Source organism: Pinus tabuliformis, chromosome 6, assembly GCF_031772625.1.
Source record: "Pinus tabuliformis cultivar Carrire ecotype Pingquan chromosome 6, CPIR1, whole genome shotgun sequence".
Classification (NCBI taxonomy): domain Eukaryota; kingdom Viridiplantae; phylum Streptophyta; class Pinopsida; order Pinales; family Pinaceae; genus Pinus; species Pinus tabuliformis.
In genome coordinates, this window is record NC_142292.1 from 1,760,756,307 (window position 1) to 1,760,781,710 (window position 25,404).

At 41.6% G+C, this 25,404-nt stretch overlaps 1 protein-coding gene across 3 annotated transcripts in view; it reads right to left on the reverse strand.

The window, feature by feature from the left end:
- The window catches only part of LOC149265979 (alpha/beta-Hydrolases superfamily protein), a 393,857-nt gene that overhangs the window by 196,028 nt on the left and 172,425 nt on the right, over positions 1–25,404 (reverse strand). For all 3 annotated transcript variants that reach the window (XM_089394514.1, XM_089394522.1, XM_089394517.1), the window contains exons 7-11: positions 23,377–23,433; positions 23,148–23,215; positions 22,942–23,022; positions 22,763–22,840; positions 22,419–22,574 (exon numbers count right to left, since the gene is read on the reverse strand). In XM_089394514.1, the coding sequence (XP_089250640.1) occupies positions 22,419–22,574; positions 22,763–22,840; positions 22,942–23,022; positions 23,148–23,215; positions 23,377–23,433 (440 nt within the window). The remainder of the gene's footprint in view (positions 1–22,418; positions 22,575–22,762; positions 22,841–22,941; positions 23,023–23,147; positions 23,216–23,376; positions 23,434–25,404) is intronic.

Genomic DNA, 25,404 nt, shown 5'->3' on the forward strand with positions numbered 1-25,404 from the left:
TTATATTTATATTTTTTTTGCCTTCATTCCTCACCCTAACCCAAGGTGGACCACCCCCAACAAGCAAACTCACCTAAAATCAAAAAGAAAAAATTGAAAAGAAAAACGATTTTCTAAACAGCACGGCGCTTTTCCGGAAGCGTACGGGAAGCGTGCGCTTCTCCCTCCGAAGCGCCATGCTTCATACTGCCGAAGTGCCATACGAAGCACACTTCAGAGATTCGAAAGCGCGCTTCCGAGCCATGCTTCGGAAAATTCCAGGAAGCAGCAAAATCATGCGGAAGCGCGCTTCCGCGGAAGCTTCCTAGACGCTTCCGCACGGGATGCGCTTCCGGGCTTGGAACCAGGGGGGTGCTTCGTGCAACATTGCTTTGACGGTCTTGACCTCAAAACTATCCCAAGAGAGCACGATAGTTTGGCCGATGAGCTTGTTGTAGCCGCATCTACCTTGCAATTGTCTGATGAATTAATGAAAGATAAGATTAAAATGAAAATTATTTTCAGACCTTCGTTTCTAGATAACTTAGAGCATTGGCAGATTTTTTACGATGAAAAGCAAGTGATTCACTTTTTAAATAGCTTGGATGAGTTTGAGAACTTTCAGGTAAGATGTAGGGAGGATGGATCTGATGACTATGAAGCAAGGTTACATGAAATGGGGAAACGGGTATGAGTTTCCGAAACGGGCACAGGGACGAAACGCGACCTCCCCAAAGTTTGGAAACGGGGAAATGCGAATATATATATATATATGTGTGTGTGTGTGTGCAATCATAAAGCATACATGATACATTATAATTTATTACATTTAAACATTATGATTAAATTTACATCACATTTACTCATGAATGATCACATAATGAAAATAAAAATATCGGAATATCCAAAAGCAACCTTTATTATATATCCAAATCTCAAAATCAGCCTTTATTTATATTAATATATGAGGTTGCAAGTACAATAAAGACTATAAGGCTGCAAGAACTATAGAGACAAAAGACTAATCCTCATCATCACAATCCTCATAAAAACTAGAAGCAGTACAATGCTCAACAGTGGATGGTGGTGCTGAAGAAGATGATGGGCCAATTACACTTCCAAACTCGACCTCAATATTCAGGGTAGCAAGAGAGAGATCCAAATCAAGATTTTCTGCATCCACATCCCATTCTTTAGAAGGACCATTGCTGTATTATGGACCCCTACGAGATGCAAGGCGAAGGTTGGAGTGCACATAAACAAGAACCTCTGCCTTCTGTGAGCCCAACCTATTGCGCTTCACAGAATGAATAAAACCATAGGTGCTCCAATTCCTTTCTACTGATGCAGAGCTTGCCACTTGTGAAAGAATATGAATGGCAAGGTTTTGCAAATGTAAACCATTTGCTCCATGACAAATCCACCACCTAACTAAATTCATGATGCTTCTCTCCTCCAAAACTGATATATCTGCATAATCATCTATTCCTGCAGCAAAACTGGCAAATTCTTCCTTTACCTCCCTGTGTAGATGAGAAGGAAACATTCTCATAAGGGCCATTTTCACCCCATTAGCCACCTCTCTATCCTTATGGGGTGCCTTCCTCTTCCCATTGCTTTGAGCAATAAGCTCCTCATCATAAAATTTAGGGTTCAAAGCATGTGCTAAAGTGTGCAATGGAGTGTTGAAATTGTTCCAACTATCAACAATGATTTTCTTGACTAAACCAGCAAAATGATCATCAACAAACAAAAGTTGTGGAGAATCTTGCGAAATGATTTCCATAGTTTTCTTAACCATGGAATCCATGCCATCATATACCTCTCCTAAGAAAGGTTGGTCAGTGTCAACACTCCGAAGAAGCTCAAATGTAGGGGTTGTGAACTTTAGCAAGAAATCTACCTTGCTCCACCAATCCTCATCAAGGCACAATCTACGCACCATATATCCCCGCTCTGAATCTGCTTGTCTCCACTCAATCCAAAGTTGACTCACCACCATAGAAACTAATGCATGCTTAACCTCAACAAGGCAGCACCAACATCATGAAGTTTGAGGCATATCTTGTCTCAGCAACTTTTAACAACTCCAATTTGGAGTACTCTCGAAATATGGCCTGCGATTAATGGTGGTTGGTGATGAATTTGACAATCTCCCTTGCTTCCCCTGTGAGTTCCTTTATCCAGGAAACTTTGTTGTCGATCTCCTCTAAGATCAGATTCAGATTATGGACAATGCATGGTGTCCAAAAGATGTGGTCATACCTCCCCTCAATAATTAAACCTGCAGCTTTGCAAACTGGTGCATTATCCGTGATAACTTGCACCACCTTGTTAGGCCCTATTTGTTCAATAGCTTTTATAATAACATCAGCAATGAACTGTGCATCTTTTACCTCTCCTGAGCAGTGTTCCGCCTTGATAAACATTGCTCCTTTGGGGGAAGTGGCAATGATATTTATCAATGGTCTGCGCCTTGTATCTGTCCATCCATCTGAGACTATGGTAACCCCAGAGCTACTCCAGGAAGAACGAATTGGTGATAAAATATCCTCCACAAGCTCCTTCTCATTTTTGAGAAGTCGAGTTCTGACTTTCTCATAGTTGGGCCCCTTGTACCCTTGAGGAGCTTTGTTAATTGCCCTTATCATATCTTGCCAGTAAGGAGAGTGAACAACATTGAATGGGATACCACATGCATAAATGCACCTAGCCACTCTGGAATCAGTTTCTTCTCTTGCTTGCACGTTCACCAATTTAGCAATTCCACTATCCTGAACTGAAGGGGATGCCCCTCTGGTATTTTTGGGTGCTAGTTGTTCATGTTGTTGAGTGGCACCTACTCTCCTCTTTCTTGCTTCAACTACAATCCTTGGCTCAATGTTAGATGGAGCTTGAGGAGTAGCTTGAGTAAGCTCATCATGCCTTCTCTTAATAGCATCCACCTCATCTTGCTCTCTTTGATATGCCCTCCTTGCCAATGGATCTGTTGTTTTTGTGCAACCCATAACCCCCTGTTCTCCTCCATGCAAAATAAGTGCCTTCACTCTTGGGTAGGAGCCCTTGTACGAATTATTGCAAAGATTACATCGCCATTCCCATGAGCCACCACCTGCACATTTTTTAAGCTTCGTTACATGCCTCCAAAGAGGATAATATTCAGCCCTTGGGTTGGCCCTAGGGCTTGAACTTGCAACTGCACTTTGGCTGGAAGCCATTGCTGCAAAAATAAATTAAAAAACAAATCTATAAATAAAAAACGTTTTTCATATTTTTGGCAGCATAAACCCTAGAAAAATTGAAGAAATAGTAGGAAAAAACTAAGAAAATGAACGTTGCTTATCCAAATTAATTTTCTATAGCTGAAGCTACCCCAAAATGCCAGAAAAGACAAGAAATATGGCTGTAGCTGAGCCAAAAAGCCAAGAATGTCGTAGCCGAAAACTTTGCACTCCAAATCTGCCGCTGAATTCTCTTTCTCTTACTGCTGAAGTCTCTTGCTCTTGCTGCTAAAATCTACTTTTCTCACAATTGAAAACACCCTAGCTGAAACCACTGCTCTCTTCCTCTCTTCTCCTGCTAAAATCGCCAGTCTCCAAGAGAAACGACTTGCTGAATTGTGTGATGAGAGAATGAGACAAAGGTCACTTTTATAACTTGAGAGAGGCATCTAGAAGCAATTAGAAGGCATTTTAATAACCCAATTAAAAATTAGAAGACAAAATAATGATTAAAAAAAAATTTAAAAAAAAAAGTCAACCTGCATGTGGAAAAGCCGTCGTACGGCCCAAAAACACGTTTCCGGCCTTACTGGCCACGTTTCCACCTCGAGAAACGTGCCAGTACAGTCGGAAACGCATTTTTGGGCCGTACCGTACGCGTTTCTGCGTTTCAATTTCATTTCCGTATGGAAGCTCCTCCTCTGCCCACGTTTCCTGCAACTTAGCTATGAAGATATTATAAATCCTACTCCTAGGAATGTTGTTGCCTTAGAGCAACACTTTGATCACATGATGCAACAAAGAAAGCAGAAGAAAATAAGATGGATCCTAGCTAATTTATCGAAGTAAATATAGGTATCCCTAGTGACCATAAAATTGTTGAAATTGGTAAGGGTACTAGTAAGGAAGAAAGGAAAAAGATAATCAATTTACTTCATGAATATCGAGATGTCTTAGCATTTTCTTATGATGAGCTAAAAGGTTATAGGGAAGATGTCATTGGGCCCACTATCCCTTTAAAGGATGAAAATGCTAAGCCCTTTCGTCAGAAGCTTAGACAGATAAACCCTAGGTTGGTCCCTTTACTCCAAAAAGAGCTTGAAAAAATGCGTGCAGCTGGAATCATTGTTCAGACTAGGCATTCATCATGGTGTTCCAATCTGGTGATTGTTAGAAAGAAGAATGGAACAATCAGACTTTGCGTCGATTTCAAAAACCTTAATCTAGCATGTAAGAAGGATAATTACCCTTTGCCAAACATGGAGACTATGTTGCAAAGGATAACGTGTTCTGGAATGATGTCCCTGCTAGATGGTTTCTCTGGGTACAATTAAGTTTGGGTTAAGAAAGAGGATCGACACAAAACTACTTTCACCACACCATTGGGAACATTCGAATACATTTGAATGCCTTTTGGATTAACTAACATTGGGGATACATTTCAAATGGCTATGGACTATGCCTTCAAAGGTTTAATTGGTAAACTTATTGAAATTTATCATGATGATCTTACAATTTTTTCTAACAATTGTATCAATCATATAGGTCATCCTAGGCAGGTTTTTGATAGATGTAGAGAATTTGGAATCTCTTTAAATCATGCTAAGTCTGTTTTTGGAGTGAAGGAAGGGAAGTTGCTTGGTCACATCGTTTCCAAGGATGGGATCAAGATTGACCCTAAGAGGGTTGAGGCAATCCAAAAGATTCCTCTCCCTCATAATCTCAAATCCCTTCAGTCTTTTCTTGGGAAAACCAATTTCCTTAGAAGATTTATTCCAAACTACGCAGAAATAGCTAAGCCTATTCAAAGTCTTTTGAAAAAGGATGTTAAATTCTTATGGAAAGACGATGGCAAAAAGGATTTTCAGGAGATCAAAGGTGTTATTGCTAAAGCTCTTGTCTTAGTTAGTCCCAATTATTCAAAGAACTTCATGATTTTTTCTTTTGCTTTTGAAGATACCATTGTTGGTGTCCTGTTAAAAAAGAATAAAGACGGTCACAAATAGCCTACACTTTCATGAGTAGAGCGCTTCAGAATTCTAAACTAAATTATACTACCATGGAAAAGCAAGCCTATGCCTTAGTTAAATCTCTTAAGCATTTCAGGACTTCTTGTCTGATTTATTCCTACCTACTTGTTATTTTTCTTAACAAGTTATTCACAATGTAAATACTGAAAATAAACACTAGTGCATGCTAAACATAGTACAAATCAACAACTAAAAAGAAACAGAAACAAATACACCATATGACACCATTATTTTTGGACTAATGTCCCTGGAAAAACCCAATGTGGGAAAACCGGTGCAACTATCTAAGAGTTTTCTTATTAAGCAATATCAGAGTACAATTTGGGTGCCGAAACTGGCCTACCCAACAAAGAATTGCCTTGGCAGTAATACCTCTCAGTTTCTAACAAATCTATTGGCTGAAACCTCGAATAATCCTTCTGGTAGCTACTCAGCACCAATTTGCCCCAAAAACCCCAGCATCTATCCAATCTGGACTGTGTCAGCCTCTCCTAGCCCAGCGTTGGCCCTGCGTCAGCCCCAAGAGGCTCTGCATCAGCTCTCTGAGCCTCTACATCAGCGACGCTGGCCTCTCTGGTGCTCCGCGCAGCACTTAGCTACCTCTACATGGCCCTACATGAGCACTGGCTGCTTTTGCGTTTCTCTCTCTCGCTGCTCCACTACTCTCCCGGCACTATCTCTGCCTCTATGTCTCTCTGTACTCAATGCCCCTCAGCTGCTCTCCCAATCACTGATTCTATCTCTCTTAGCAAACCCCGCTCTAGAGAATAGAATGACTAATCACTCTGGTATATTCTCCAAGTGATTCTCAAGCCTCCTCTTATACTTTTCTTGTTGACGTATCAGCGGCCGAGATTAAGTCCCTAATCAACGGCTAAGATTAGATCTAGCTTGATCCATGTCTTTTGGACCACTCTAACACAGATTCATATTAATACACATTAATATTTTATTTTCCCTAAGTTTAGACTTAGGGACTCCATTAAGCCCAAACCCTTTCTGGGTATTGGAGATCTCATGTGCCCCAACCTCTCACCAAATTTCGTGGCTAGAGCACATCCGATGCTACCCCAAATCAACACTCACTCTTAGCGAGGACTTTGCTCTAGCAATACTCCTCACTGAGTATTACTCTGATCATCCGACATTGGTACCTGTGTTGACGCTAGGCCTTCCTGCCCAACATCCTATGCACTGTTGTATCATGTACTACTACCCATGGTTCTAACACTGCCATTGCTACATCTGTACGACAACTCCCTCTGCATCCGTGTCGCTGCTGGTCCTTTCTCCCAGCATTGCATCGGCACTGCACCTCCTCTCATCATGTTGCATCGTGTTGCCCACTGCTACACTGCAACTCAGTTACTGAGAAGTAAATAACTGATCTCCCAACCGACCTCCCTATTGGGCTAGAAACACCCACTGATGCTGAAGCTCCCTCTGTCGCTGACAAGTGCTCCCTCTCTGACCTTTGCGCTGCTGCAACAACTCCCTGCATCTCGCACCGTTGCACACCTCTCTATGCCGTCTTGCACTGGTGCAACACTCTCGTGCCTCTCGCACTGCTATAGCCTGCTAGCCTCGCGCTGTCTCGGGAATCCTGTACTGTAGCTCTCTCTGTCACTCCATCCGCATCCATCTCTACCCAACTCAACCAGTCCTGCTACTCCTCGACGAGGCTCCCGTAGCAAGGTCTAATCCAAGAGGCTGGGTACCTCGAGGATCTTGCCCCTCATCGCCTGTAGTCCACCTAACTACAGCTCGATGTCTCCCCACTTCCGCTCAAGTGACGTGTGTGCACTCATGGCATAGTCATCTTTTATCAAAACTTCCTTCTCTGCCCGTGCTGACACTACCTTAGTCTCGGAAGACTCTCCCTTACTCTTCTTCCTTGGACACTGGATCACATAATGACCCAGCTCCCCACAGTGGAAGTACTTGATCTTGGAGAGATCTTTCTTCTTTCGCTTTTCTTGCTTTCCCTCAGATGCTAGGGCCACGTCTTCCTCCTCCTGCTTGACTTTGATCCCCTTATTGCTACTACCTGTCTTCGACTGCCATCTGATCTCTTCCTGGCAAAGAGCTGCCCACATCTCGTCCCAAGGTGGAAGTGTCCCTCTACCCAGTATACTCTGGACAAATACTTCCCAATCTTTTGAGACAGCATTCAGGGTTGTCCTCACCATTAGCTCCGGATCCGGTGTCGCACCTACAGCAGTCAACTGATCTCGGATCTCATTCAGTCCTCCGAGGAAGGTGTCAATCGATTGTCCCTTCTTCATCTGATACGACCTCATATGATTCTCAAGCAGCATTCTTCTCTGCACAGAAGTATGCCGGTACAGCTTCTTGAGAGCCTCTCACATCTCAAATGTCGTTTCCTTCTTGGCTATATGTGGTACCACATGATCCTTGACCCCGTCAAGGATAATGCACTTGGCCCTCACCATCGCCTCCTCGTACCTATCATTATCACTAGGGTCGACTGGGACAGCTATTACCTTCAAGGCGAAGTTCTTGACACGATTCCTATCAAGCACGGATAAGATTCTGGCCTTCCAGACTGCAAAGTCCAATGCTCTGTCCAGCCTATCCTGGTCTCTTACCCCATGTAGTGCCATGATGCTCCTCTACTTTCCTCCTTGTTTGACTCCTTTGAGTCACTACTTCCCATCTGGAAGTTCTCTTCTGGACTCCCTCTGAGTCCTGATTTCCCTCCTGGAAATCCTTCTGCCACTTGTCAAGATGTCCCCTTCTCTGATCCGATTTCCTCGACTAGAAACCCTTGGTAACAACTCCTCTAGCCCTACTCTATCAAGCACTGTTCTGACTACAGTACCTCACCAGCTCCACTCTACAATATTCCTGCAACCTTCTAGACCCCAGCAATTGCCTCTCACTGCGTCAACCCCTCTACCTCACACTGGCCCTACATCACCCCAGATGGGTCTGTGTCAGCCCCTCTCAGCCTCACGCTAGCCCTGCGTCACCCCAGATGGGTTTGCTTCAACCCTAGGATGCCCTGTGTCAGTCCTCTGACCCTCTGCATCAACAACATTGGTCTCTCTGAGGTTTTGTGTAGCTCCTGAATTCTTCTATGTGGCCCTGGTTGGCTCTACGTCACACTCCTTGGCTTCTGCGTTGCTAGAAACAACTTCTGTCACCTCGGGACAACTGTTTTCTACTGCTATTGCTTTGCTCGGCTAATGTCTTTTAGTCCTCCTGTGCTCTGCAATCACGCTCTGATACCATGTTGAAGATTCTAAGTTTACTTATTTAGAAACCTTCCATGCACTTTATCTGATTTATTCCTACCTACTTGTTATTTTCCTTAACAAGTTATTTACAATGTAAATACTAAAAGTAAACATTAGTGCATGCTCAACATATTACAGATCAGTAACTAAAAAGAAACAGAAACAAATACACCATATGACACCATTATTTTTGGACTAATGTCCCCGGAAAAACCCAATGTGGGAAAATCGGTGCAGCTATCTGAGGGTTTTCTTATTAAGCAATATCAGAGTACAATCTGGGTGCCAAAATGGGCCTACTCAACAAAGAATTTCCTTGGCACTAATACCTCTCAGTTTTTGACAAATCTACTGGCTGAAACCCCGGATAATCCTTCTGGCAGCTACTCAGCACCAATCTGCCCCAGAAACCCTAGCGTCTGTCCAATCTGGACTGCGTCAGGCTCTCCTAGCCCATTGTTGGCTCTGCGTCAGCCTATCTTGGCTTGCGTCAGCACCAGGAACCCAAGCATGGGGTTTTGCACCCATCGGGATTTGGGCCAAAACCATGAAGAATTTGAGCATGAGAAAATTTGAGGTGATAGAAGTTAGCATGCTAATTCCAACACTTCAAAAATCACCCAAATCGGAGCTCTAGAACCTGAGATATGAATTTTTGAAGTTGACAATTAATTATGGACAGTCAAGTCATGTAGGCTTGGTCCAAGAGACATGTCTCTTCAACAAATTTGTGGAGCCATCTAATATGTATAAAGAAGAGGTGTGTGAGAATCATTTCTCTCATCCAAGAACATCATTTCATAGGTAATCAATCTCAGAGAGACAATTGAGCTCATAAGGAGGACGACATTATGTTTGGGTTTGTTTTAAGGGCAAGTTTTCACCTATGAGAAGGCCGCAATAGTACTGGAGGACAACCACAGTCTTAAGGGTAATTTATGGGTTGAGTTGGAGCATGTTTCTTCTCTTTTAGTGTGAATTCTAAGCAATGAAGGAAGCCGCATTTATTGGACAACTTGCAGAGGTGTAAGGGTGAGGTTTAAGGGAGTTTTGTCCCTACTTATGATGATGCAGCCCTCAAGTCCAAAAGAAGGTTGCAGACCTAAACAAAGGACAAAAGGGGTGGTTTTGGGGCTGGTTATAAGCCCATATCAGCAGCAGCGAAGGAGGGAACCTACAGGAACCTAGCCACAACAGAAAAGAGGAATGTGGGGTTGTTTTATTGGGATGACATGGACCTATGTCTTCCCCTAACCAGACCACAAAAATTGTAGCAGAATATAACCTCAGTCCAAGGCAAATGCAGGTATGTGTTGGTTGTTTGATTCATGTTGATTTGATGTTAGGGATCGTGTCCTAGTTTGGATAGTTTTATGAGCAGCCTATGGAAGCCAAGGAGGGAGAGCTAATGTGGATGTCAGAAGCCCTAACCAGTGAGTAATTTCCATAGTGAAGATTGGTGCCTAGATTTGTGCAATAGCTCCTCTATTGCAGAGCAAAGGGCAGATGTGGAGAAGTTCATGGGCAACCAATAGAAGGGTCTCCTAGGTGTGAGGATGCCCTAGCTAAGTGCAAATGCTATAGCATGGACTTGGTCACTCATGGACTGTTGGAGGGCAGCGTGAGAGTGGACCAAGTGTGAACGTGGATTGGGCACTTATGGTCTGCTGGAGGACAACGTGATAGTGTCTAAGTTGGAGCCCAATGAGCAACACCTTGATGGACAGAGGTAGTTGTGAGTGAGGCAGTTGTTGAGCTTAGGGGTTTGATCAACTAGGAGCAATTTGTGGAGCCCGAGACTTGTATGTGGAGAAGGACTTCTACAACAAATGATGGGCAGCCCTCCTAGCTCGTGTTCATTGTGGGAGATGGACATCTTACAGTGATAGGTGACAGCCCTTTGTGCCCTATGTTGGTCTTCATCGGTGTAGCACAGGAAGACCATAGTGGGTTGAAGTCACTGAGTAGCTGCGGAGCAGTAGTGGGTAGATTGATGATTGTTCACAAGTGGTGTTGTGAACAACTCGACAGGAGTCTTGATGTGTTGTGACCTTGATGGACTAACACACAACTAGAGAGCAAACCCCAGTTTGTATCTTGTACTAATGGATGTATGAGGGCCATTATCCGTGGTACGAGAGCCCTAGACTGTTGTATTATATGTTGTTTAATATCACGAAGTTGGGTTGAAAAATGTAAAAAGTTGTCTATATTTTGTGCATGTGCGATTTACTGCTATTTATATTTTGTTGTGCAAAGTAGTTTTGTTGAGATTCTTGGTTTGGTAGCGTCAGATATTTTAAGACTATCCTAGACCCAAGGTCGTGAAAATTCAACATGGTTTCAGAGCGTATTTGAGCGACTTTGAAGGACAGTGAATCAAAGTGTGCACAACGAAGCAACTTAGAGGGAGTTGTGGGTGTCTAGAGCATGGAGCAGAGAGTTCAGCTGAAAACATGGAGATGTGGTCTTGACTAGCTTGGCAACGAGATTGGTTGGGAGTTCTGGTGGATTGGTGGTGAGCATGGTGAACAACAGTTTGTTGTAGGGAAAATTGTTGATCATGGACTTCCGTTGATTTGCTGTGGATGGTTGGGACATCTCAAGGATTGCTTTGGCATGGACGAGATTAGGTTGATTGAGATGGCTTCAGGTGATGGATTGCAAGTTGGCAGGCTAGAGTCTTCATTGGATCGTGATGTTGCATATCCTAGATTGGTGGGATTTGCACAAGTTGTATTTGATCCAGGAGGATGAGTGCTTGAAGGACTGAGCCAGTGGAGATCGTGTAGGCTCAGAGGGAGTCCAGCCTCAAAGGAAGCAGCCCTATGGAGGTTCGGATCTTCAGGTTCAAATGTGATAAAGCAGAGGCACTACCGAGATTGTTGGATTCATTCTACAGGGTATGCTACAGTGATGGATGTCAGATAGGCTAGTGTCGCCAGATGATGATGGTTACTTCCTAGTCTTGGAAGTACCTCTCTCACTAAGAGCGAGTGTTGATTTTTGTGTAGCTTGGGAGGTATTCCAAGCCCTAGTGTTTGGAGTTTGGAGGGAAAATTGCCATAAGTAGGCTTGTGGGACAGAAAATGTAGCTTGATCACACTTCAGTGGCTCATATTAGGGCAGCTCACATTATCGTGAAATTAGCAGAGGTCATAAAGATCCAAAGGAGGCCAAAGTCTGTAATAGAGCAAGTTAATCCTAGTTGCATTGAAAAAGCATCTTACAGTGGGAAAAAGGAATAGTTCTAGCACAAGAATTGATTAAAAAAGGGATAGTCCATAAATTGGGGATTACAGAAGCAAGTTTTTGAAATATAATGATAATGAACAAAGGATACAGGTCAGACAACATCTAGAGGTAAAGTACATCTTTTCTAAGAATGATGATCAATGTGCTTATGAGGAAGTCAGAGTTGCTAATTGAAATTTAGAGTTGGAGTATCACTATAGAAAGGATGTGTTTTTGAAGAAAGTTGATTTGAAAGAATTTGCAAAGAACAAATATTAAAGTCTGTGGATCCAGTCTGAAAAGTATATGAAAGGGAGGTCCACTGAGATTTGGGGGTCAATGCCTCTAGCAAGTTGGAGCATGCAAATTGATTTGGAGTCGATGCATCCAACAAGTACGTGCTTGCAAATTGATTAAGGAGGAGGGTGCCTCCTCTTGAAGGAAGTGTAACTAAGTTCGGTCTTCATAAATGTACTTTTAATATTTGTACTTATTCAAGAAAAGAAATATTATTTTTATAATATATGACAATGAGTTTCTTGCTCATTGAAGTAGGTCTAGCACATGTCAAAGTGTTATAGGTGAGTCAAATATTCAAAAGAAATATTGAAGCCCTTAAGGGCATGATACACTATGTATATATTAGAGTCAAAGAGAAACCTCCAAGCAAAGTCAAGTCTACTCCTATGACACCTTCAAAGAAGCTCCTTTAAGAATGCTACACCACCATGGAAAATATGAGAAGTTTGCTCAACAAATCAGCCACCCATATGCCCTCCAAGTTGGCCTACAAACAACCCTCAAAGTCGGCCTACAAGAATCCTGTCAAGTCGGCCATTGTGTAATCATCTATGAGAGTTAATATAGACTTGGTTTTCCTTCTAAATTGTCATCTATGGATTTTATTCCCTTTTTACTTGCAAGATAATGTGTTACCCACTTATTTATAACTTTATTTTTTTATATATATACATATATGACGTTTCAGTCGGCATTTAGGTTGACGCTTCCATTTTTGGGAGGTGAAGTTTCTTTATGTACCCGTTTCGGAAACTCTGAAACATTTCGGCGTTTCGTGTAACTTAGCTTCAAGGACAAGAAAGGTCTACAATCCATCAATCATCAAGGAGGTCTACAAAGATTGAACAAGAGCCTTACATAAAGGCACCTATAAAGAAGAGTAGATTGAAGCAGAACCTACATCAAGCTACTAGTCTTCAAACAAACATCATCACCAAGCAAGTCCACTTGGAGAAGGCAACTTGAAGAACATCAAGATCTAGGGAAGACAAGCCATCAAGCCTTCAAGGAGGAAACAAATCCATTACATCTCAAAATCTGTCAACTAAGTACATGTCCTCTTTTGAATATACATCAATGTCTTTTTGCAAGGAAAGCAATAAATTGGTAGGTACCAATAACTTTCTTGCATGGAAAAAGAGGACTGATCTACTACTCAAGGAGAATGAACTCCTAGAGCATGTCAAAGGGAATATCACTATACCTCCTAAGGAACAGACTCAAGCCTTTAGCCAAGTACAATAAGAATGAGACAAGAGCTCAAAGGATTCTGATAGAATCAATCAAAGACTCTCTCATTCCTTATGTCTCCAAGTTTGAGACATCAAAAGAAATTTATGATAAGCTAGTAGAGCTATTCTCGGTATCCACAACTGTTGAAGTAATATCTCTGAAGAATGAATTATACAAGATGACGATAACAAAGGAAGGAATAGCTCCCTACTTCATGAAAATCTCTGAAATAAGAAATCAACTTCAAGAGCTTGGGGAAGTCATGTCTGACAGAGAAATGACGGTTGTAGTACTCAATGCTCTACCTGAGGAGTGAGGAAACTTCATATCTAACATATATGCTAAGAAGGAAGCAACCACTCTCAGTGAAATCTGGTCTTTATGCAGAATAGAGGAAACCAGAATTAAGGCAAAAGAAGATGTGGGATCAAAGGAGCAAGCATTTGCCACCATTGCCAAAAGAAAGGGTAAATTTGGCAAGTTTGGTCCACAAAGAACAAACAACAAAGACATGTCCAAGATCCAATGTCTTGGATACCAAGAATATGGACACTACAAAAGGAATTGCCCTAAGCTTAAGAAGGACAACAACAACAAAAGGAAGAGGGATGAAGCTCACTTGACTCAAGAGGTGAGAGAAAAGGAAAGAAGCAAAAGAAGGAAGATCCTCCGGATCTCTACTATGACTAGGTCAAATTCTTTACTTCTAGACTTCTTTCAAAGTTTTGAGTAGGCTAGGAGAATGTAGGAATAAATTCAAATTGCATGGCTAAAAGCATCCTCTAGAATCTAGCAACATGATATAGAGTTCTAGATACTCCTGTAGGTGTAGCATTTATGAAATGCATAAGTAGAAATACCCCCTAGAATATAGGAGCATGACAGATATAGCTCAAGATATTCATGTAGAAAAAGCATACCTAGTATAGGAGCTCATACATGATGAAAGAAAATTGATCATGATAAGAATCTTAGAGGACCTACATCATCAAAAGAAAGGAAACATTTGCAAGGCAGAGATATTTAAGATCCTATGATGGAATCTTCAAAAGAAGGTTCATAAACCAAAGCAGATGTCTCATTGGGAATCCCATTCATGGGTTTCAAGAAAAGAATGATATGCAGGCAAGCTATGATAAAGCAAGAAGGGCCACACCAAAGGATGATCAAAGGAGAATCAAGATGAGCTATGTATGCATCAAAGTTTAAGTCTTGTTATTATTTGTATATTATTGTCATGGGTATTGTTCAATAACATGATCAAGCATGAAATAATCTCTTTCACCAAGAACATGCTCGAAGGCATGTACCACAATGCAATGAAGGTCAACAAAAGAACATGCTCACATAAGGAGCATAAGATCGCTGACTATGAAGCGAGAAAAAATGTTGACAAGTCCAAAAAGCAAGCAGTGAAGGAATGCAAGAAGCATTAGATGGTTGACCTATCTATCTGAGAAGAAGCAAATGAAGAAAGATATCAAGCATGTGAAGAACACCATGATCACCAAGAATCACAATCTGACAAAATGCCTTGAAAGATATATCCCAAAAGAATGCAACACAACTCTAATAAAGAAAGAAAGGACCCTTGACACCTATGAAGGACTTGGAGATATAAAGGTGAAGATAACTGATTCTACTCTACAGGGATGTCGTGATGAAGAAGCCATTCAACAAAAGAAAGAGCAGTATTGAAGCAATATCAAGATGAAGTCATGATGGATACTAGGTCAAAGAAAGTAACCTAGAAAGTACTATGAAGCCTCCATGAGAAGATTATTCTGAAGCATGGAAAAAGATGACAAAGGAGTAGCCAAGATGACAAGAAAACCTGTTAGTCACTTTCCACGAAGCAGTGACATGACAAACCAAGAAGGAAAGTGATCGATGGATGGTGCCCTACCTAGAAGAAGTTCGATCGAAGACTTCATGACATCAAACGAAGGAGATCAACCAGCTAAAGGACCCACGAAAAAGAAGTTGTTGATGAAGGAAAGAGTCCCCAGTTAAGAGAGAGCTCTGACAAGTCCCTGATCAAGAGGGATTTTTTGAATCACCCCTGATTACAAAGAAGTGACAATTGTGTTTTCCATTTCATGGGTCATGCACTAGACTAGGACTAATAACCATAAGTCTAGATAAAGGCCATGAATGGAAATGTAGACACAAGATAGACATAACATTCTTGTCTTCATTTGGGAAAAAAGAATGGGAGGATTAGGTAATCATCTAGCATCCGGTACTCTTTGAGGATGGGTAGGGCATTCAAGACAAGAGTAGGCAAGAGGATCGATATTCTTTGAGGGCTAGGAACCCAAGGTAAGAATAGTCCTAGAAGGTCATACTCGGAGAACACTCGGGTGGGTATGTACCTTGAGAGGCAATGATGAAGGTGTCTATAAATCTTTGGTCTCGCCAACATTGTATCTCATGGTCTCGTAAAGAGATGGAGTTGTTAGTCAAGGCCTTGCACTATGACAATGCTCATGAATATGATGCTATAACAGATGGATTGCAAATCCGATTTCTCTTATGTGAATTCTTCAAGGTTGATCATTACCAAACACCTTGTAATATTATATGAATACCTCCCTCGTTAAGAGGGAGTGTTGAAGGAAGTGTAACTAGGTTCGGTCTTCATAAATGTACTTTTGATATTTGTACTTATTCAAGAAAAGAAATATTATTTTTATAATATATGACAATGAGTTTCTTGCTCATTGAAGTAGGTCTAGCACATGTCAAAGTGCTATAGGTGAGTCAAATAGTCAAGAGAAAATATTGAAGGCCTTAAGGGCATGTTACACTATGTATATATTAGAGTCAAAGGGAAACCTCCAAGCAAAGTCAAGTCTACTCCTATGACACCTTCAAAGAAGCTCCTTCAAGCATGCTACACCACCATGGAAAATATGAGAAGTCTGTGTTGGAATTTCTAAGTCTGACACGTTAGAAACCCTCCATGCACTTTACTGATTTATTCCTACCTACTTGTTCTATTAATTAACAAGTTATTTACCATGTAAATACAAAAAATAAATACAAGTGCACGCTCAACACATTAGAGATCATCAATTGAAGGAAACAGAAACAAGCATACAAATGACACCATTATTTTTGGACTAATGTCCCCGGAAAAACCCAATGCGGGAAAACCAATGCAGCTATCTGAAGGTTTTATTATTAAGCAGTTATTTTCTGAGTACAATGGGTGCCAAACTGGCTAACACGACAGAGATAAAAAATCTGGCAATGATACCTCTCTTCGGAAACAGGTATTCGAAAAGCCTGCTCCACGAAATCCCTCTCGAGCACAATCTAAAGCTCAGCGTCAGCCCTGCTGGCCTTTGCGTCAACCTGAAACCCTCTACTCAGCCTACTGAGGCTCTGTACAACCTCTCTGGCTCTCTGCGTAACTCCTACAGCCTATGTGTGGATGACGCAGGCCTTTTTGCTCTACGCAGTCTCTGCTGCCTCTCTGTGGCTCCCTCTAGCTCTGTGTCTGCCTCTCTCTGCTTCTGCACTGGTCTCTTGCCACTGTCCCTACATCTCTACCTCGTACTCACTGCCCCTCACTACAACTGATCACTAATTCTATTTCTCTTAGCAAACCCTGCTCTAGAGAATAGAATGACTGATCACTCTGGTGTATTCTCCAAGTGACCCTCAAGCCTCCTCTTACACTTTTCTCGTTGGAAAATCGACAGTCGAGATTAAGTCCCTAATTGACGGCTAAGATTAGATCTGGCTTTATTCATGGCTTTTGGACCATTCTAACACAATTTTATATTAATTCACATTAGTATTTTAATTTCCCTATGTTTAGACTTAGGGACTCCATTAAAAATATTAATTATTTTAATATCTCCAAAACTGTTTAGAATCTGTCCAAACCCTTTCTGGGTATTAGAGATCTCATGTGCCCTAACCTCTCCACCAAATTTTGTGGCTAGAACACATCCGATGCTACCCCAAATCAACACTCCCTCTTACCGAGGACTGTGTTGTAGCAACACTCCTCACTGAGTATTACCTTAACCATCCGGCATTGGTCTCTGTGCTTATGCTAGGCCTGCTGCCCAACATCCTCTGCACTGCTGCATCATGTACTGCTGCCCATAGCTCTGCTACCGCCATTGCTGCATCTGTACGACAGCTCCCTCTGGATCGGTGTTGTTGCCCATGGCCCTGCCACTGCCACTGTTGCATCTGCACTGCATCTCCTCTCATCATGCTACATCGTGCTGCCCACAACACTACCACTGCTGACTGTTGGACTGCAACTCACTTACTGAGAAGTAAGTAACTGATCTCCCAACTCCGACCTCTCTGTAAAGCTAGAGTACTCCTGATGTTGAAGCTCCCTCTACCCCTGACAATTGCTCCCTCTCTGACCTCTATGTTGCTGCAACAACTCCCTGCATCTCACACCGTTGCACACCTCTCTGTGCCATCCTGCACTGGTGCAACACTCCCGTGCCTCTCGCACTGTTGCAGCCTGCTAGCCTCGCGTTGTCCTGGGAATTTTGCACTGTAGCTCTCTTTGCCACTTCATCCGCATCCGTCTCTACCCACATCCGCCAGTCCTGCTACTCCTCTTTGGGGCTCTCGTAGCATGGTCTAATCCAAGAGGCTAGGTACCTCGAGGATCCTGCCCCTCATCGCCTGTAGTCCGTTTGACTACAGCTCGATGTATCTCCACTTTCGCTCAAGTGGCGTGTGTGCACTCATGGCACAATCATCGTCTGTCTCCACTTCCTTCTCTGCCCTTGTTGGCGCTTCCTTGGTCTCGGAGGCCTCTCCCTTGTTCTTCTTCCTTGGACACCGAGTCGCATAATGACCCAGCTCCCCACAGTGGAAGCATTTGATCTTGGAGAGGTCCTTTTCGTTTCTCTTGCTTTCCCTTAGATGCTAGAGCAACATCCTCCTCCTCCTCCTCCTTGACTCTGATCCCCTTGCTGTTGCTTCCCGCCTTGCCTAGCCTTCTAATCTCTTCTTAGCGAAGAGCCGCCCACATTTCCTCCCATGTAAAGGGTCGCTCTACCCAGTATACTCTGGAAATATACCTCCCAGTCTTCTGAGACTGCGTTCAGGGTTGTTCTCACCATCAATTCCTGATTCGGCGTGGCCCCTATGGAAGTCAGCTGATCTCGGATCTCATTCAGTTGACCGAGGAAGGTGTCGATCGGTTCTCCCTTCTTCATCTGGTATGACCACAACTGATTTTCTAGTAACATCCTTCTCTGCACAGAAGTATGCTGGTACAATTTCTTTAGGGCCTCCCACATCTCATTTTCTGTTTCCTTCTCAGCAATGTGTGGTACTACATGGTCCTTGAACCCGTCAAGGATGATGCTCTTGGCCCTCGCCATTGCCTCCTCGTACTTGTCATATCATCAGCTGGGTCAACTGGGATCGCTATCGTCCTCAAGGACAAGTGCTTGACACAATTTCTATCAGATTCTGGCCTTCCAGACTGCGAAGTTTAAGGCTTCATCTAGTTTGTCCTGGTTTCTTACTCCATGTAGTGCCATGTTTCTCTTCTACTTCCCTCTTGGAAGCTCTTGATGTAACTCCCTTTGAGCCTTGATTTCCCTCCTGAAAACCCTTATGCCAATGTCAAGATGCCCCCTACTTTGATCGTTTGTGCAACTGCACCAGTGATCCGGATTTCTTGGCTAAAAACCCTCGGTAGCAACTCCCTCCTCCTTGGCCTTGCCCTGTTAGGTACTGTTCTGACTACAGTACCCCACCAACTCCACTCTGCAACTTACCCACAGCCTGCTAAACCCTAGCAACCTGAAGGTGAGAGCTCCTAGGCTCTGCGCAGTCCCAGCACTGGCAAACTAGCTCCCTCAGCCAACTACGTCAGCCCTCATGGCCTCTGTGTGAGCCTGTCTTTGCCTCCTTCAGCCTTTGCGCAGCCTCTTCTTGACTCAAACTTGATGACCCAAGCACTGTGTCACCCCTTCCTTGTTGCTTTGCTGCTAGGAACAACTTTTGTCACTCGGGACAATTGTTTTCTGTTGCCGATGTCCTCAGTTCTCCTGTGATCTGCAACCACCCTCTAATACCATGTTGGAATTTCTAAGTCTGACACGTTAGAAACCCTCCATGCACTTTACTGAGTTATTCCTACCTACTTGTTCTCTTAATTAACAAGTTATTTACCATCTAAATACTGAAAATAAATACAATTCCATGCTCAACACATTACAGATCATCAATTGAAGAAATAGAAACAAGCAGACAAATGACACCGTTATTTTTGGACTAATGTCCCCAGAAAAACCAAATGCGGGAAAACCGATGCAGCTATCTGAGGGTTTTATTATTAAGCAGTTATTTTCTAAGTACACTGGGTGCCAAACTAGCTAACCCGATAAAGATAAAAAAATCTGGCAGCAATACCTCTCTTCAGAAACAGGTATTCGAAAAGCCTGCTCCACGAAATCCCTCTCGAGCACAATTTGAAGCTCAACGTCAGCCCTACTAGCCTCTGCATCAACCTGAAACCCTCTGCGCCAGCCTACTAAGGCTCTGCACAACCTCTCTGGCTCTTTGCGTCACTCCTGCAGCCTCTGCGTGGATGACGCAGGCCTTTTTGGCTTTGCGCAGCCTCTGCTGCCTTTGCGTCGCTCCCTTTGGCTCTGCGCAGTCACTGTTGCCTCTGCGTGGCTCCCTCTAGCTCTGCGTCTGCCTCTCTCTACTTCTGCACTGATCTCTCGGCACTGTCCCTGCCTCTCTGCCTCGTACTCACTGCCCTTCGTTGCAACTGATCACAAATTCTATTTCTCTTAGCAAACCCCGCTCTAGAGAATACAATGACTGATCACTCTAGTGTATTCTCCAAGTGACCCTCAAGCCTCCTCTTATACTTTTCTCGTTGACAAATCAATGGCCAAGATTAAGTCCCTAATGGACGGCTAAGATTAGATTTGGCTTGATCCATGTATTTTGGACCATTATAACACAGTTTTACATTAATTCACATTAATATTTTGATTTTCCTAAATTCAGACTTAGGGACTCCATTAAAAATATTAATTATTTTAATATCTCCCAAACTGTTTAGAATCTATCTAAACCCTTTCTAGGTATTGGAGATCTCATGTGCCCTAACCTCTCCACCAAATTTCGTGGCTAGAGCACATCTGATGCCACCCCAAATCAATATTATGTTCAACAAATCAGCCACCAATCTGCCCTCCAAGTCGGCTTACAAACAGTCCTCAAAGTCCACCTACAAGTAGCGAGTCAAGTCGGCCTACTAGTCGACTTAAATGGAAGGACAGTCCTCTATTTATAGAGGTTGTCCACTCCAATTATAACGCATCATTTCAGCTCTGAAATCCGCAAGAAGACAAGAAGAAAAGACGCTGTGAAAAGAAGGTCTGTTAGGGCAGCAAAGAAAGGAGGAAGAACAGTGAGGGTTAAGGGACTGTCTTCTAGGGTTATCACAGCTACACATGCGAGAAAGGAAGGGTATGCCTGCGGTTACTACAGCAGAAGATTACAAGTGACTTAACCCTATTGTTGGGTTAGTAAACAAGGCCTACAGTTCTCCCATTCAAGTGAAGAGGAAGGGCACTCAAGTGAGGAAAGGAAGAGGCTACAACAGTAACTAAAATAGTCACATGTGCGAGAATTTAGGGCTGCTGGACAGTCACACCCAATCAGCACCTACACTTTGAAGAAGAAGCTCATTTGGTTAAGAAGGTGAAGGAATCATCATATGGAAAGGTTCTCATCAAGGAGTTGTACTCTAGAGCAAGTGCAACAAGGTCTACTAACAAGTTGAAAGAAGAACGAAGTGCCGGAAGTAGGAGGATGAAGTGCTAGGAAACAAAGTGCCAGAAGAAGTGCCGGGGCATATGGTGCAGAAAGGAGTGGAGACTTGACTTGTGCTTGGAGGATATCTTTGTCAGGGGTCTAGGGTTTGGCATTGATCAATAGAAGCTTCAATAAGAGAAATTCACTAAAGGGTTTTCCTCTCAAGAGTAGAGAGGTTTTGGCCCTGGCAGAGAGCCAACATCTTGTGTTCTTGTTTTTATGTTTTGGTAGCAGTTTGATGAAGTACACACATATGCACTAATAAGAAGAAGAAGAAGAAGAAACATAAGCTAATAAGAAAAGTAAAAAGACTCCACAAATTGTTATCAAGTAACGAAGAACCACACTACACTACTTTGCCCTAGATTCTTCAACACCTCCATCAGGTTGAAGCTTGTGGAGAGTTGGTGCTTGCATATGACTAAAGTTGGTGCCCACAAATTTTGTTGAGTTGGTGCTCAGCCAAGGGATTGGTGTCTCCTGTAGGTTGCTGTCGAGAAATGTTGTAAGTTGGTGGTTATTTTGTACAAGAAAATTTCTAAAAGATTTACAAAGATAAATTCTGTAAGTGTCTTTTATATAAAGATCTGTTTTTCATGATTTATGTGCTAAAAATTGTTAAAAGTAATGAAACACTGATTCACCCCCCCTCATTGTTTCCAACAATTAATTTTCCTTTCTACACAAATTATAGGTGCAAATATTAGCCATATTGAATGGTTCATTGATCCTAATAATTGGATTGTTTACATCACTCTCCATAATCTTCCATAATCTCACCCTATCAATAAAGCAATTGAATCAAGCATTATAAACACCATCACTCAAACCGTGTTAATGTGTAAAACATTGTACATGCATATCAATAACTCCTTGTAAGACCATCTCAAGATCCATGTATACAACAATATAATCTTATTAACAAGATGATATCAACCAAATATCAAAATTGACAAGGTATTTAAGGCATATATTCCATCAAGCCCATAAAATTTGCAATGTTTCATTCTTTTAACATAATTTTGGCCACAAAAAGAATTTCTAAAGCTTTACATTTCTAGAATATCGACCTAACATGCAAAAGCATCGTAAGGAATCTAATAATTAACCCTTTAAAATTTGTACAATTAGCTGAACAATAGTTATCGACTCAATTTATAAACGGATTAGCCATCTTATAAAACAATATAGATAAGAATCAAAGACATAAAACAAAATTTTCGCTGAAGAGAGGAATCCATGCATCGATGAATTTGTGCACTTTCTATAATTATATGGAAAAGGGAAATCTCAACTGAAGATTAGACTTATAAACATAAAATTACCTTGAGTCCTTTCTTCAACATCCTACTTATTGCTGTCAAGGCAAATCCAGAAGAACCCGATGTAAGATAAGGTCTCCTATAGACCATTGCATCCTCTTCATCCATCAAGTATGGACCACAACTCGTTAGTAGCCTATCACTTGCTCTTAGAGGATCCTGCAGTTACAACATGATACCCGATGATTCCTAGTTCTAGGTTAGATTCGATGAGCAGATCCTATTGTCTTCTATCCTTAGCTTGTAAAATTTCCAGCAAGCTAGCTCTTAATTCTAGAAGGTAATATAAAAAGTACGGGTGACTGTAGTTTCTAAGGACTGAAGTAGTAACTAATAACCCTCCTTACCTGAGAAAAAATCTCACCCAACAAAAAGCTTGAGAAAGATGACAAAATTGAAGGTAATTTTGCATGCTGCTCCATCAACTTCAATCTCAACAACAAAACAATCAAGGAGCACTCAATAGGGTAGAATAAATTTCCATAAAGATTTCTTTGAAATGAAAAATCTGGAGTCAAATAATTACCGGAGGATTTATAAGAACTAAATTTCTTAGATTCTCTTGATGAGATTTTGCATATGCAGCTATTATAGGAGTAAAGTAGCCCTGCATAATGGAAATGAACATGTCTCAAGTTTCGCACATATGGAAAACGTTGAAATACGCTTAAGTTTCATAATCATCGCAAAAATGAGATACTTCAACTCATTCCCTTAATTTCAATTGATTACCTGAGAAACAACAGTGAATTTGCTAATGCTAAGAACATCTAATAGTGATTCGAATGAGGCTTTGTACTCTGCCAAAAAATGATAGTGATAGAACAAGTTAACATAGAACAAACCAATATGTGCTAAAATCTAGGGGCAATAAAGGAAGAGAATGTTCCCAATAAAAAGAACAAAACTTTTTTTTTATTGACATCATGGAGATTTTGAGAGAAGTTATGAAATAGATTACCCTTGATCGTGTAGTCAAAACCATAGCCTGGTTGAGGTTTGTCTGAAAAGCCAAAACCTACCAAAGCGATATTCAATGGAAATTAGTCCATACCAACAATTTCAGCAGAAGTCATCATATCAAATCCTTACATTGATTAAAATACAGTAAAAGTGGTTTCCCAAACGAAGAAAAATAAGAATGAAAATAGAAATGCATCAACATAAACCACATAAGTCTAATCACCTCTCCATTTTCCTCTAGGATCATACATGAATAACTCAAAGTGGTCCCGTCAGAAGAATGCAGATTTGATTCTAGTTATGCAAAGCTTAAACTAATGAAAATCAAAAAAAAATTCTAGAATAAAATGGGACAAAGATGCAAGTATCCAAAGTACGATAAGCAACAAGCGCTTTTCTTAACTAAGTAGGGCATATTTACTATAAAATTTCTAAGAAGCTAGGTAATTCCTATAATATAAGTTAGATGTTGATTCTACCTGCTTTCCGAAGTTGGTTACAAGAAAGATGAAAATATTTCCACATGACTCTTGAACATATCACCTTATGATATTTTCCCTGAAATAAGTTCAAGGATATGTTAGTAAAAATGATAACATGACATGGTCATAGTTTTTCACATTAAAGTAATGGTCACTTAGGAGATAATTTGTGTGACCAAGGTGTGTTTTAGGTCCTACATGATGCATTCTACATAATGGTTGATGTCACATGTAGAGGAATTGATTATGGCATATGTCATAAGGTGTATGGGGTGTCAGAGAATATGTAAGAGGTGTAAGGAATATGTTGTCATAGGGAAATATGGCATCAACAAATTGCATGGAGGAATGTGACATAACTTACATTCATTACACATAAACATTGCTACCCACCAAAAGTTGATGACCCCTAGGAGAATTTTTTCTCCTATTCATCTCTTCCACCTGGCAACCAATGGCCCTTAATAGCCACCGAGTAGTCGATGTAATGTGCCATTCATATTTCTGCCACCTACATTAGTCATATGTCTCCTCACCGGTTTGCCAATAGCACATGTTGGAAGGTGGGCTTCTGATCAAATGGCACTTTATTCATTTTGCAATCAAGTGCTTATGTTTGTTTGTATTTGGGCATATTGACATGGATTATGGGGTAACTTGGAAGAAAGAAGGGTCTTGGTCATAGTCTTGTTCCCTCACCTTAAATGGGGGGTTAATTTTCAATCCTAGTCTAGTAGGGCCTCCCCTAATGGCCCATGGATTTCGAAAGGGGCACTACTTAGGAAGCCATGATTGAGATAGCATAGCCCCATCTATCTTGATTCCATGCTTATTATTTTCCATTTTACATTACCAGCCCTGTTCCACCTCCCTTCTTCGGGTTCAACTAACCCTTGGTTCATTGGGATTTGGCACCCACACATCCTCATACTTGAGTAGGGCCTGGAAATGCACCCTGGGAGGTTGATGTAGCTAAAATAAATAAAAAGAGCATATGATGGCCACAAAAAAAAAAAAAAATCAAAATGCAAAAGATGGTCAAGACTTACAAATTAGCACATGGGAAAATGCCAAGCATGAGTTGTACCTCTCTCATATCTCCATCACTTGGTTCCTGGGACAATGTTTCCCTAACTCACAGAAGACAAGGAACCCTTGAATGTCCCAACCCCTAATGGGCGATGAACTACCCCATCCTAAAGGGGGTAATAATTGTTATACCCCTATTGATGTTGCGATCTATTGAAGTTTCTAAGTTTACTTAGTTTAGAAACCCTTCATGCAGTTTTCTGATTTATTCCTAACTACTTGTTGTTTTTCTTTAACAAGTTATTTACAAAGTAAATACTGAAAATAAACACCAGTGCATGCTCAACATATTACAGATCAGCAACTAAAAGAAACAAGAACAAACACACCACATGACACCATTATTTTTGGACTAATGTCCCCGGAAAAACCCAATGCAGGAAAATCGATGTAGTGATCTGAGGGTTTTCTTAATAAGCAATATTAGAGTACAATCTGGGTGCCGAAACTGGCCT